Here is a 13218-nt window from a genome sequence, read left to right as displayed (position 1 = left end):
GAGAGGATAAGTAAATTGTCAAATATCACACTGCTAACAAGATCTGAATCTACATCTTTCCAACAACAAAGCCCATGATGTTCTATGACATTATACTCAGGAGCTGTCTAACAATGCCTGATATCTAGTGAGTGCTCAATAAATGTTACTTCCTTTCCATCATCATGGCATTCTGACATCATTTTCCTATCAGCTGTTAGAGTCACATTAAACAATGCAGCTATTATTAACCATAATAAATAACTTATTACAGTGTCTGCTTTGGTCATCATCATGCATTAAAATATAAATACAAGTCTCCAATGCCTTTTCAGCCATTCTATAAGCAAAGGCAAAGACTGAGCGAAGACTGATGCTGATGCCAAGGAAGTTTCCCTTTCAGCTAGTATGTAACACTGGGAAAACATGGGCCAACGACCATTCCTGAAGCCTGGGGCCATGTTTTGACATACTGAACCAGTGACCAAAGGACACTAATGGCGATGCAATGGCAGATGGCAAATGGAGATGAGAGAGAATAGGTAAACTGAGGAAGGAGGCACGGCAGAGGCAGCAGAGAGGCTTGCAACAAGGCTGTAGCTGAAAATGCAAACAGGTTGTACCTTCACAGCCACGCTCGATCTGTCCGCTCCGATGGAGGGCATCATTGATGAGGTCTGGCAGGCGTCCATTCAAGTCCACTGAAGCCAGACAGCCTTGAAAGCCATCACGAGAGGCCACAAGCTTCGGGAGGTTGCTGTACATGCCTTGGGCCAGACCAGCCATATAGAGATCACCTGGAAAGAACGGTGAATAGCAAAAGAGAATGAGTAAACAACATGGCAACCACATCAACTCAAGCTGTTTCAGACGATTTATCAGATAAAAATAATATAGCACGCTAATGAGTGGAGGAGGCTCAAACAGAACAATTAACAGTTTCTAAGTTGTAAAAAGAAGAAACCAAATGCTTCTTGTGACTTTTTTTTTTTTTTTTTTTTTTGGCAGGCAGAGTAGACAGTGAGAGAGACAGACAGAGAGAAAGGTCTTCCTTTTCCGTTGGTTCACCCCTCAATGGCCGCTGTGGCCGGTGCACTGCGGCCGACATTCATTTTACACACATCATCTCACAAATTTTAATCACTGTGTCGATTCTATGAAGCAGGTGTTGTCCTTCTTTTATGATGAAGTAAAGATGAACAGCATTTTCAAGGAAATGACTTACTGAGGTCTTTTTATATGCAACTTGTTCCCAATAATGTGCTAAGGTTTTTACAGATTCCATTGCAACTCCTCTAACAATCCAGACAGGGAGTAGCAATTATTATTCCCACTTTCCATAAAATATACCTAAGCTAAATGGGGCAAAGAAACTTCACAAACACCACCCACACAGTGAATGATTCAGCTAGAACTGCAAAGCCAACAGACCCTTCTTTTTGCAATGACAGTTTCATCATTTTGACGTTTATCATCTGATCACTTAGTCCCTCCGAAAGAACGTTCCTGAGGTTATCAGGGAAAATGAACCATGCCCTGAGGAATGTATGAGCATAAACTGAATGATTGCACTAGGGCACAATTCAATAGTCATTAAATAGTGTATGCACAAGGTATCAAAAATGCATGACATTCCCACCCTGTAGTTTGCCTTTGGAACTAGCCTTTCTACTATAGGAAATGCCCTAAAGAGAATGCATTTTTTTTTTTATCATGTATACCTTTCAAATCCAGGTTCTTGGCACCATTGATAACCTGGGTGACCACCTTGGTGTCCACCTTCAGGCTGTGGGTGTTGCTGTTGTCCCGGGTGATAACGACGTTGTGCCACTGGTTATCATTCAGAGGGCGGTCACTGTTGCCTTTAATCACGTTGGGGCCATTTCCCAGGTCAAACACATAGTGTATGTACCTACGAAGGACAAAAACCATCCAATAATACGAGATTCCTTGAAGCAGTCCAATGGCAATGTGTATGTATCTGACATAAGGGGCTTGAAATCCTCCATGCTACACTGGTATAAAGTGGGACGCATTAATACTTGAGTTGCAGTTATAAGAATAGTCAGATACTATTCTATCATACTGCATTTTTTTTTTTGACAGGCAGAGTGGATAGTGAGAGAGAGAGACAGAGAGAAAGGTCTTCCTTTGCCGTTGGTTCACCCTCCAATGGCTGCCAGGGCCGGCACGCTGCGGCCGGCACACCGCGCTGATCCAGAGCCAGGAGCCAGGTACTTCTCCTGGTCTCCCATGGGGTGCAGGGCCTAAACACTTGGGCCATCCTCCACTGCACTCCCAGGCCACAGCAGAGAGCTGGCCCGGAAGAGGGGCAACCGGGACAGAATCCGGCGCCCCGACCGGGACTAGAACCTGGTGTGCCGGCGCCGCAAGGCGGAGGATTAGCCTAGTGAGCCGCGGCGCCAGCCATACTGCATTTTAGTTCCATACACACAGAGTCTGTTTCTTCACTACTGCATGGTGACTCTACCTAGAGCCAAGAAGTAACATTGTCAGAACACTACAACACACTAGGGAATGACATTTAAATTCACAGTCAATCATGCATCTAGTCTTGTTTTTCTTTTGACAGGTATTTTATTTGGCAATGAATGGTGGTGAAATGTCTTGAAGAAAGGGAAGCATTTTAAGAATTTGGATATCTGAGCTAATAACAGGATTGAAAATACCTATGGTGAGATTCTTAGAACAAATTTGGTGGTTATATTACTCAAGAGACAGATGCAATGTATCTCACAGCCTTCTTCTGGAAAAAAACAAAGCACCTTTATTTTATACTTTCAAAGGACTACATTTCACAGCAAAAAGCCCAACAGTGTTGTCTTAATAGAATGTCCTTAAATGAACTTGTGAATTTTTTTCTTTCCAACTCTCATTATTTTGTAGGTCATTTTCATTAATGGGGATGAGAACAGGGAAAAAGAATCGAGGGTAAGGAATGCAACTGACAGAATTCTTGTCTTGTTCTTATTTTATGTAGGGCTTAAGTAAAGATATACAGTGTAAATGATGTCTTCCCTTTTACTTACCCCTTTACCAGTTCAACTGCAATAAAGTCATTTCCATCTCCACTATTGAAAAGAATGAAGCCATCAGCTGATGTGGTCTTAAACTGGAAGAAGAGGTGCATGGAGGTGTAGGCTTGAAGAGTGGCAAGGCTCAAGTAGCTGCTCTTGGTCTTGAAGGTGACAGGGTCAGCGATAATATTCCTTAGTCCAAAACGAGCCTTCAGTTCACAGTAATCAATATCACCATTTTTGCACAAATCAATGTAGAGCAAACCATTGAACATGAGGCTCTGCAGGTGGCCAATGAAACTGGAGGGGACAACGGAGATGTATCGTTTCTCAGTCATGATCCCAGTTTCAATATTGTGGAACTCCAATCGGGTATGGTCTCCCACCATTGTACCTATGAAAATCATAAATGAGGGACAAACAGGAAACATTACCAAATTTCTCACAGCACCTTTATTGTGTCTTTTAGGCATTATTTGTCTTCATATGAATATTCAGTTTTCTTGATTCAGTTAAAGAAAACAGAATATTCATTATGGTACATCCTTGACTTGATCTCAACTGGGGAGCAGCCCTACATCCCATGCTGTCATGCAGCTGTTCCAAACGTCCCATCATGAAAAGAAAAATGTGAGATCAGGGCAGCTCAACTTAAAGGATAAAACTGGTAGTTGTCTCCACTCAGGAACAACCTGGTACTAATAATGTCCACTACAAAAAGCAAAGTGTTGTTTTCACCATTGTAAAGATAAAAGCTATTCCTAGGTACTTCCTACTAAATATTTCCCACTGTTACAACTTAGCACCTAGTACTTGTGGAAAAGTTTCTATTGCATAATATCAGTTTATATGCCCTGTAACTGTTGACTTTTCTGATAATAACCCCTGGTTTCCCTTGGATGAGCTACCTTCCCCACTTGACCTAAAAACCTCGTGCACTGGAAGAAGGTGACCCTCATCACACTACCCAGGTTGGATCACTCAACATGTTGTATCAGACAAACCATAGAGCTTGGTCAAATGACTCAAAATGTGGTCCTCAAATTTTAATGTGCATAATAATCTCTTGGAGGACTTAGGCCCCATCCTAAGAGTGAATGATTCAAAATTCTGGGATGAGGCCTGAGAGTCTGCATCTGACCTAGGGTTCACTATAAGAATCCAGGACTAGCAACATCCCAAGCTGGTCCAATGATTTTTCAGCTCCAGAGGTTTTGCTGGCACACTCCAGAAAATGACACCTTTTGCCAGCAAGTCAGCAAGGATAAGAAACAAGCCTGGTGTTTCTGGAAACCATGTGATAACCAGAGAGGTTAAGCCCACCCGAGGAGACCACCCACCCAAAACACAGTCAGAACAGAGGGAAAAGCAGTTGTTCTATGATGCCATCAGATGCCTGGATCTAGCAAGACTACTCTGGACTTTCTAAAACCATATGGCAAGAAACTTCTTTCACAATTAAAGCCTTTCAATTTGGTTCCTCATATTTCTAACTCGAAGATCTCTAAGGAACTACTGGGCCTTTCATTGCCTATTTTTCTAGAAAAGGTGAGTAACTAGGCCAGAGGAGATAAGGAGGGCTTGCAATAAATACAGATACAGAAAATTTTAATAACAAAGTCAAGAAAAACATCAGAAGTATGGTCAAAGTAGAAACTGGCTTCCACAGAGAAAAATCACATCAAAAAAAGTAACAAACCATGTTCTCATGCCCAGTGTTACAGGGAAGGGAGTTAGGAATTCTCATTCTGGCTTCTCCTGTTAGCTTCCACGTTGAAGAAACTCCACTAGCAAGAAACTGTGAACATCTCTTTATCCCTTCTATTACAACTTTGCAGAAGAAAATGAATAATATGATCTAAAATAATAAGGATAATCTGCATAGAGGAAGTGTGCACATACCTAAGTCCCTGACACTTTTACTTTTGCCTAGCTAGAACATGCTGTCCTCAGCAAACCCTGTCTCTACCTCCTACTCATCCACAGGGTAGACGTCATAAGAGCCAGTCATGCCTCCACAGTGGATGTCTGCTCAGTCCTGAATTTGTGTTCAAGTGGGAGATTGTGATATTGAACTTCCGCAAGTGTAACCCATATTTTTTTAACAATAGTGTTACCACTAATCAAAATGACATTGTGCTTCTGTCTGCCTTGCATTTTCCTCCTCTACTGGTTCAGAGCTCCAGAGACAACAACTCAAGGAGAAGGGTTGTGTTTTCCTAGGTAGCTTAACCTTCAGTATCTGGGAGAGTCAACAGATCCCATCTTTGAATGCTCAACATCAATTTCATCTCTTCAGGACCAATCTCAGATCTAGTTCAAAGAACTGCTCATGAACACAAAACCAGACTGAAATTCTGTGCTTTTATGTGAATGGATTTTTGACAATGATGACAAATCATTCTCTTAATATAAGCAAAAATAAAATAATGATGTTGGTTAACTTCAATTGTAGTGGAACAAAAATCAAAATGCAACGTATCTTCTAATAATTGAATAGAGAAAAGAACGTGTAAAATTACTTAGCATTAAAATTGGGATTTGAAAATATAAATTCACACATTCTAAAGCAATGAAGTGACTGAAATAAAAAAAGAATCAATGATGAAATGGCTATAACTGTCCCTCTCAGGGCTGGAGGCTGGGACTGGTCATAATGAAGAAGGGAAATCACAGCCAATAATCATGGGGACAAAGAAACTGGACAAGGATTATACTGGTACTCATGTTCTTTCTTATTTTATATGAAAAAGTCTATGATAAGAACTAATAAATGAGAATGGGTGATCCCTGGTCAATACTGGCATTTTTTTTTTTTTTTGACAGGCAGAGTGGACAGTGAGAGAGAGAGAGACAGAGAGAAAGGTCTTCCTTTTCCGTTGGTTCACCCCTCAATGGCCACTACAGCCGGCACACCGCACTGATCCAGAGCCAGGAGCCAGGTGCTTCTCCTGGTCTCCCATGCGGGTGCAGGGCCCAAGCACTTGGGCCATCCTCCACTGCACTCCCAGGCAACAGCAGAGAGCTGGCCTGGAAGAGGGGCAACCAGGACAGAATCCAGCGCCCCGACTGGGACTAGAACCCCGGGTGCCAGCGCCATAGGTGGAGGATTAGCCTATTGAGCCATGGCACCGGCCAATACTGGGATCCTAATAGGAATCCAAAGAGACAGTTTCGAGGTCAACTGGGAGCTTTTAGGGAAATTCTGGATAAACTGACCTCTGGAAGGAAAGGAATAGGGAATTCTGCTCACTAGAAAATCCATCTTAAAAAACCTGCAAAAAATTTAAGATGTTGATTGAGATGGAAGAGAAACTGATCAAGGACTTGCACAAGGAAACAGAAGCTAACAACTGAATTTGAGAGCTTAGCCTAGGGACATAGATTGAGCTATGGTTTAGAATGATGCCAAGAGTAGTTTAAACTAAAAGCCTGTGAGAGGACAAAGAAGAGGCAACTAGAAAAGGAAGCAGCTTCATTCCATACGGAAACATACTCTTTAGTGGAGTTGAATGGAGATTCCCAATAAAACGTGCTACTGCATCAGGGAAACACATGCAACTTTGAAGCCTGTGCCAAATTAACTGAATAAAAGTTTAAAAATATCAGTGCATCACCTGATCCATATTAGTAACTGGCAAGCTTTCTGCTCATCTCTGAATTCTGTTGATAAACTAACCCTCCATTCCACTAAGGGAGAAAACATGAGCATACCTCACAGCAGCCACTTTCAAATTTCAGAGGAAAGAGAAGTACTCAGTTAAAAGATAAAATGGAAAAAACCAAGACTACAGCATATTCCCTATGGACCAGACACTATGCTAATCACTTCAAAACCACAAACAAAGGTCATTATCATACTAAAATCATAGTTAGGTACCACTATCTTTCTTAAAAGGTGGGGACATTTAATTTACAGAGGTTCAGCAATTTGATTAAGTTTCATATGGGTAAAAAATGGTAGAATGCTCCCCACAAGTGAACCCAAGTACGCTAATTCCAAAGCCCTTATCTTTACTTGTACATCATACTGTCTTTGCAAAAAAGGCTTGACTCATTCTTCACATCATTGCCCAAGAAAAGCAGTAGGTGGAATTTAACTGGAGAAATTTCCATGTATCAGGACTTGTAATGAGTTAATACTTTGTCCCAGTGGCCAAATGCCATAATACAATTGCACGTGATTCCAAGGTAATATATTCAGCACCTTCCCTAAAGCAGCCTTGTTGCCTTGGAGCCCATTCACACATTGACTTCTGCATTTCATTGACAGTCAACCAGCTGTGTACTGAGCAGTCCTCAGGGTGGTGAGGTGCATATACATGTGCAACACTCTGTGCATGTTCAATCTGCAACTGCCTATGTGGCAACAGCACATAATGGAATGATCAATCATGTGGACTCGAACTGCCTAAGTTCCCATTCTGGCCCTATGCCATCTTAACTGGGTTGTTGTGGGGAAGATACCCAATTTCCTATGCCTTAGGTTCCTATCTGTGGAATAGATCTGAAGTTATCAGGGTTCAAAGTACCAGAACACACAAAGTACACAGAATAGTGCCTAGGACTTAAGCTATTAGTGAGTACTGATTATGCAGCATTATTTTTTGCTGCTTCTGAAATGTGCTATTTTCCAGTTATTTCAAATATTGCTTTTCTTTTTTTAGAATGAAATGTCTGAGTAGCGATCACTTCATATATCTTCTCCGTGCCCCGCAGTGTTAGCAGAGGGGTCTGAACACAGCAGATAAGCTTCACATCTGGGGAAGGAGCTCGCATTTGGGACATTTTCTTTAGGATCAGAAGATGGATCATCAAGGCTGGTGCTGTGGCACAGTGGGTTAAAGCCCCAGCCTGTAGTGCCAGCATCCCATATGGGTGCTGGTTCGAGTCTTGGCTGCTCCTCTTCTGATCCAGCTCCCTACTATGGCCTGGGAAAGCAGTGAAAGATGGCCCAACTCTTTGGGCCCCTGCACCCATGTGGGAGACCTAGAGGAAGCTACTGACTTTATATCAGCTCAGCTCTGACCATTGCAGTCTTTTGGAGAATGAACCAGCAGAATGGAATACATCTTTCTCTCTAGCTCTACCTATCTTTAAAACTCTTTCAAATAAATCAATCTTTTTTTAAAAAAAGACAAAGAAAAAGATGAATCATCACCATCTCTGCACATGAGATTCCTGAGTGAGCAGAAAAAAATATGGTAAAGGCTAAGGGGGAGCATCTTGACCTCCCATGTCCTCCCAAACAAAGACTTAGACGGTCTCATAAAGCAGTCTCCTATTTTGCCCACAATTTCCCAGCTTCACTGTTTCCATACCCTTTTCTCCATTATACTAGCTTTTTTCCCCTTTCAGTGGTATCTAGTGAAATGGTTTATAAAAAGAACAGTTTTTGGGGCTGGTGCTGTTGTGCAATAGGTTAAGCCTCTGCTTGTGGTGCCAGCAATCTCATAGTGGTGCCAGTTCTAGTCCCAGCTGCTCCTCTTCTAACCCAGCTCTCTGCCATGGCCTGAGAAAGCAGTAGAAGATGGCCCAAGACCCTGGGCCCCTGCATCCACATGGGAGACCCGGAAGAAGCTGCTGGCTCCTGGTTTCAGATCAGTGCAGCTCCGGCCGTCGCGGCCATTTGGGGAGTGAACCAGCGGATGGAAGACCTTTCTCTCTGTCTCTCGCTTTCTCTGTCTGTAACTCTACCTCTCAAATAAATAAAATCTTCTAAAAAATGAATAATTTCTAGTACTAAATAAATTTGTTAAATACTATATATTCAATGAACCAAGATTAGTGAGGCATAAGAGGTCTTCAAAAAGTTCGTGGAAAATGTGTAATTATGAAAAACTATCCACAGGCCAGTGCTGGGGCCTAACTGGTAAAACCATGGCCTACAATGCCAGCATCCCATATGGGCTCTAGTTTGAGTCCCAGCTGCTCCACTTCCAATCCAGCTCCCTGCTATGGCCTAGGAAAACAGTAAAAAATGGCCCAAGTCCTTGGGCCCCTGCAACCACGTGGGAGACCTGGAAGTTCCAGGCTGCTGGCTTCAGCATGGCCTAGGCCAGGTTGTTGTAGTAATTTGGGGAATGAACCAGCGGATTGAAGAACTCTGTCTCTCCTGCTCTGTATCTCTACCTTTCAAATAAATCAATAAATCTTTAAAAAAAAATGAACGGATTTCCCAACACTTTTGGTGCCAAAAGACTTTTTAATCCATTATCCACAAACTCTGTAGCTCATTAAAAGCTCCTCCTGAGTCAGACAATAAAGACCTCCCCCACTCTGTTCAAGCTAACATTTCCCAACTCTGTTTTATCAGGCTTAGTCACTAACAAGAGGAACGAAATTTCAATGGGAAATGACTTTTGTACAATTTGACGCTGCACATGCCATGTGGGGTGAGAGAAAAAGACATCACCTCAGCCTGTAGCTATTAAAAAACAGTAAATGTCTATGCCAGCAAGAAGTTTTGCATGATGTGGGTGGTTCAGACGGCTGTAGGCCCCCATTCTGTGGACCATAACCCAAGTGAGCCATATTTTAATTTATTCTTAATAACAGAAATACACTGCAATCAATCAATCAATCCTTATTAACTGTCAACTGAACTTAAGAGTTTTCCAAGAATACAATTATATTACAATAAATGAAAAACACCAGGTTGAAGGATATTTCCATCCCTGCTTTTGATTTCCTTTGAGTCTGGCCTATGCTTTGCGTTATTTCTACAAAGTAGCTGAAAATTTGGCACACTGGGGTACCTTAAACAGCATGAAAAGGATTACTAAATAAGCCAATGAGACAACACTTAATAACACGGGGGACTGTGTGGTATTTTAGCTTCATTGCTTGATTTTATAACTTCTGTGAACTAAAATTAAAATTCCCAAACCCCTTATCACTGTAAAATAAAATTTAAAAAAAACACCAAAGCTGTAGCTCGTAAGCAAAATAGCTCTTTTCCTCTCCAACCTTTCTTTATCCTTACAGCTGCTTTCTCCCATCAGCAGCAAATGAAGGGGTAAGACTAAAAATGAAAAAGCTGCATTCATTTTGATTTCAATTTACTAAATGGCTTGGGCATTCCATGGTTAAACCCTGCTTACTAATTATTAGTGGTAACAGAAAGCATAATTTATAATTACCTTTATCCCCAAGTTTCTAAAAGAGAATAATTATCAAGAGAGGAAACACACATTAAAGTAATCTCTGTTCTGCAGTTCTTGAGGTGCACATACTTCCAGGGTGTTTATTATCCAAGCAAATGAGAGGAACTCACTGTGAGCAGACATTGGGGTGAGGTTGCCATCTAGCGGCTGATATTCAAAACACACTGTGAATGGCATCCTGCTTGGCTTACTAGGACAAACCCAGGAGAGGGAGTAAAGGATGCAAGATTGATTCATTACCACTGCTTTTGCAGGCTCCCATCTCATGAGAAATTCTTGAATAATTAATTCAGGTTGTCAGTGGGTTCTAAACAGTACAACCATTGTTTATGTCTTTGTTTTTGACACTCATTTCATAAAGCCAAATAACCCTTCTGGCATGTAGACCAGTAACCTTACTTCCTATTACTAGGGTCTACCTATGTGTAACTGGAGTGTTTGGGAGAGCTGTTGTGATTGTTTGCCTCTGTTTTGGGGCAAGACAGTGTGTACTGTGGTCTACCTCCAAGAAGGTACTCCCTTCCTTATTCCAATGCATCCATTATGTGTTCTTATATCTTATGATAAATCAATTTCTCATGGTGGATTTTGAAGTACAGTGAGTATCATGCTTTTGAATAATATGACAGACATGAACTTGGAACCTTAATTACACAACTCTCAAAGTTTCACAATCCCCTGCTATAAAATGATAAGAAGTACATACGTTCGCTATGGTGAATTATAGAAGATTACAGGAGTTGATGTATGTAAGACTGCAAAACTGTACCCAACATCTATTGGGCACTGGATTAATGCTACATAGGTGTTCTTCCTCTATTCACAGAGTATCATTCTCTAGTTACACACACACACACACACACACACACACATGCCTACACACATACATGCATGCCTCACTGTCATTCCAGAACTATAGAAGGGCAAGTGTATGGATCTAAAATCATAGGACTCCAGACTGCAGAATATCCATGTGGAGAAGGCCTTAGAAAAAACACATTTCAAGTTTACAAAGGAGGACATAAATATAAAAATTTTGGTATATATAGCTCAAAACCATAAAGGAATTTAGTGGCCATGGTGGTATTAAACCCCAGGGCTCCAGACTCTAATCCAAGTGTCTCACAGAAGACACAAAGAAGTAACTGAGACCACTGATTGCCTGTGACCAGAGCAAGGAGAGGTGAGTAACTCCCAACATCCTGCGCAGAGTTCATGTCAGGACTGATCTAACACCAGCTGTTTCGCCTAATACCCAAGTTGCCTTGCTTGGGCTTTCATTTCCCATATGGAAAAGGATTCTGTCCCATGTATACTTCTTTGAAATTATATATAGTCCCACAAGAGGTCTCATGTAAATGACAACAGAAGAGGCCTACACTCTTCCACTCTAGATCTTATCAATTCCCTCCAACCAGCAAATTCTGGCTGAAAATCCACCTTTATACCTACACTTAACTTCTCTAGCCCCAAATAGTTATTTTCTGTTTTGAATGAGAATGATAATCACACCCATTCAGATCGGACTGCCATGATATAGTCTTATTCTTGAACACTATGGTCCTATCTAATCTACTAGACGGACTCACACTTTGAGTCAAAAAGAAATCTCCCCAGCTTCTTTTTTATCTTCTGAGTTTATAGCACACTGTAAGAATCTAGCAGGGTCTTGGCAAATATGTACTGGTTTGTAGGGCTCTGAATGTTCCTTTGCACGTGTGTGGATTCATTCTTGAATTCACTGCCTTCCTAAATGTTAATTCCACCAGGCAGAGCTTTTGTCTGTTTGTCACCATATTCCCAGTGCCTCATAAAACAGATCTTGTTACAGAATAAGGACTAAGTTAATTTAACTAATAATTCCACAAATGAAAAATTAGTTAAACCAGTCAGTACCTTCACTCTTTCAAGTACTTATTTTTGCCTGCAATATCTTGAATTACTGATTTGTCCATCTTCCTCTATTAAAGACTGACTCATCTTCTGAAGGCAGTAACTGGTACAGGGGAGAAGTACTACAGGGGAAAAGACTGACAGGTGATTTTTGAATGAACGAATAACAGAAGGATCTATAGACTCCTATCTCTGTTTTCCAGATACATACTGCATGCTAAGGAGAGAGATTCAGAAATGTACAACTGTAGTAACAGGAAAGTTCTACAGTACAGATTGAAAGGAATTATGAAAGTAAAGAGGAAGAATCACTTATCCTCATCTCAGCCAAGGACATGTTTGTGATATTAAACAAAGTATAAGGTTTTGAAAACAGAGTTACCAAGGGGACCATGCAGTCAAAGAGAGAAAAATCTCACCATCGTTATACTCACCCTCAGCCACATCATCGTCCACTGTCAACTTAAGGCTCTTTCCTCTCCGCACCACGCGCACGGTGTGCCACTCATTGTCATTGAGCTTCTGCCCCGCGTACAGGGTCTCAGGTCCTTTGCCTAAGGATGGTGGTAAGTACCAAAGTCAGAATCAATTCTCAAAGCCACGCTCATGGCATCAGGGATGTCAAAGCCATACTGGTGCACATGACCCAGCAGCAGTAAGGAAATTAGATTCCCTCCCACCCCAAGCACATCCTCATTCCAGTGATCCAGTAGGACCCTCCCTAATAATCCCATAAACAAAATCTAAATTTCAAAATGAAGGACAACAACAAGGTAGGAAAGGAAGTAATGTGCCCTCCATTATCTACTAAGTTTCAAAAAGCCAATAGCAATAAGCAAACATTTTCAGAAACTAGTAGTTAGTAGTCATTTACTCCCAAGTCTTAGAATTCAGATGAGTTTCTTGAAGATATAAGAAATCCATCATATTTTTTTAGAAACATTTGACCATTTAGGCATAATACACCAGTCTGGCTTATAGAGAGTATCCATCAATTGAATGAGAAAAGAAATCTGCAACACACACTGCCTTAACTTGGCATTTCCATTTACCCAAGGTTCTATCAGAATTAAGTGACCACAGATATCACAATAATAGTAGCGCCAAAGTTTAATCCCATTGTAAATAATGCTCCTGAAGGG

At 41.3% G+C, this 13218-nt stretch overlaps 1 protein-coding gene across 47 annotated transcripts in view; it reads right to left on the bottom strand.

Moving 5' to 3' along the window:
- The window catches only part of NRXN3 (neurexin 3), a 1789124-nt gene that overhangs the window by 922217 nt on the left and 853689 nt on the right, over positions 1–13218 (bottom strand). For all 47 annotated transcript variants that reach the window (XM_070065300.1, XM_070065299.1, XM_070065301.1 and 44 more), the window contains 4 exons: positions 12511–12630; positions 3030–3411; positions 1701–1891; positions 603–776 (listed from right to left, as the gene is read on the bottom strand). In XM_070065300.1, the coding sequence (XP_069921401.1) occupies positions 603–776; positions 1701–1891; positions 3030–3411; positions 12511–12630 (867 nt within the window). The remainder of the gene's footprint in view (positions 1–602; positions 777–1700; positions 1892–3029; positions 3412–12510; positions 12631–13218) is intronic.

This window comes from Oryctolagus cuniculus, chromosome 20 (assembly GCF_964237555.1).
Source record: "Oryctolagus cuniculus chromosome 20, mOryCun1.1, whole genome shotgun sequence".
Taxonomy (NCBI): Eukaryota; Metazoa; Chordata; class Mammalia; order Lagomorpha; family Leporidae; genus Oryctolagus; species Oryctolagus cuniculus.
The sequence above is the reverse complement of the archived record's forward strand: the minus strand, read 5'-3'. Positions and strand labels throughout refer to the sequence as shown.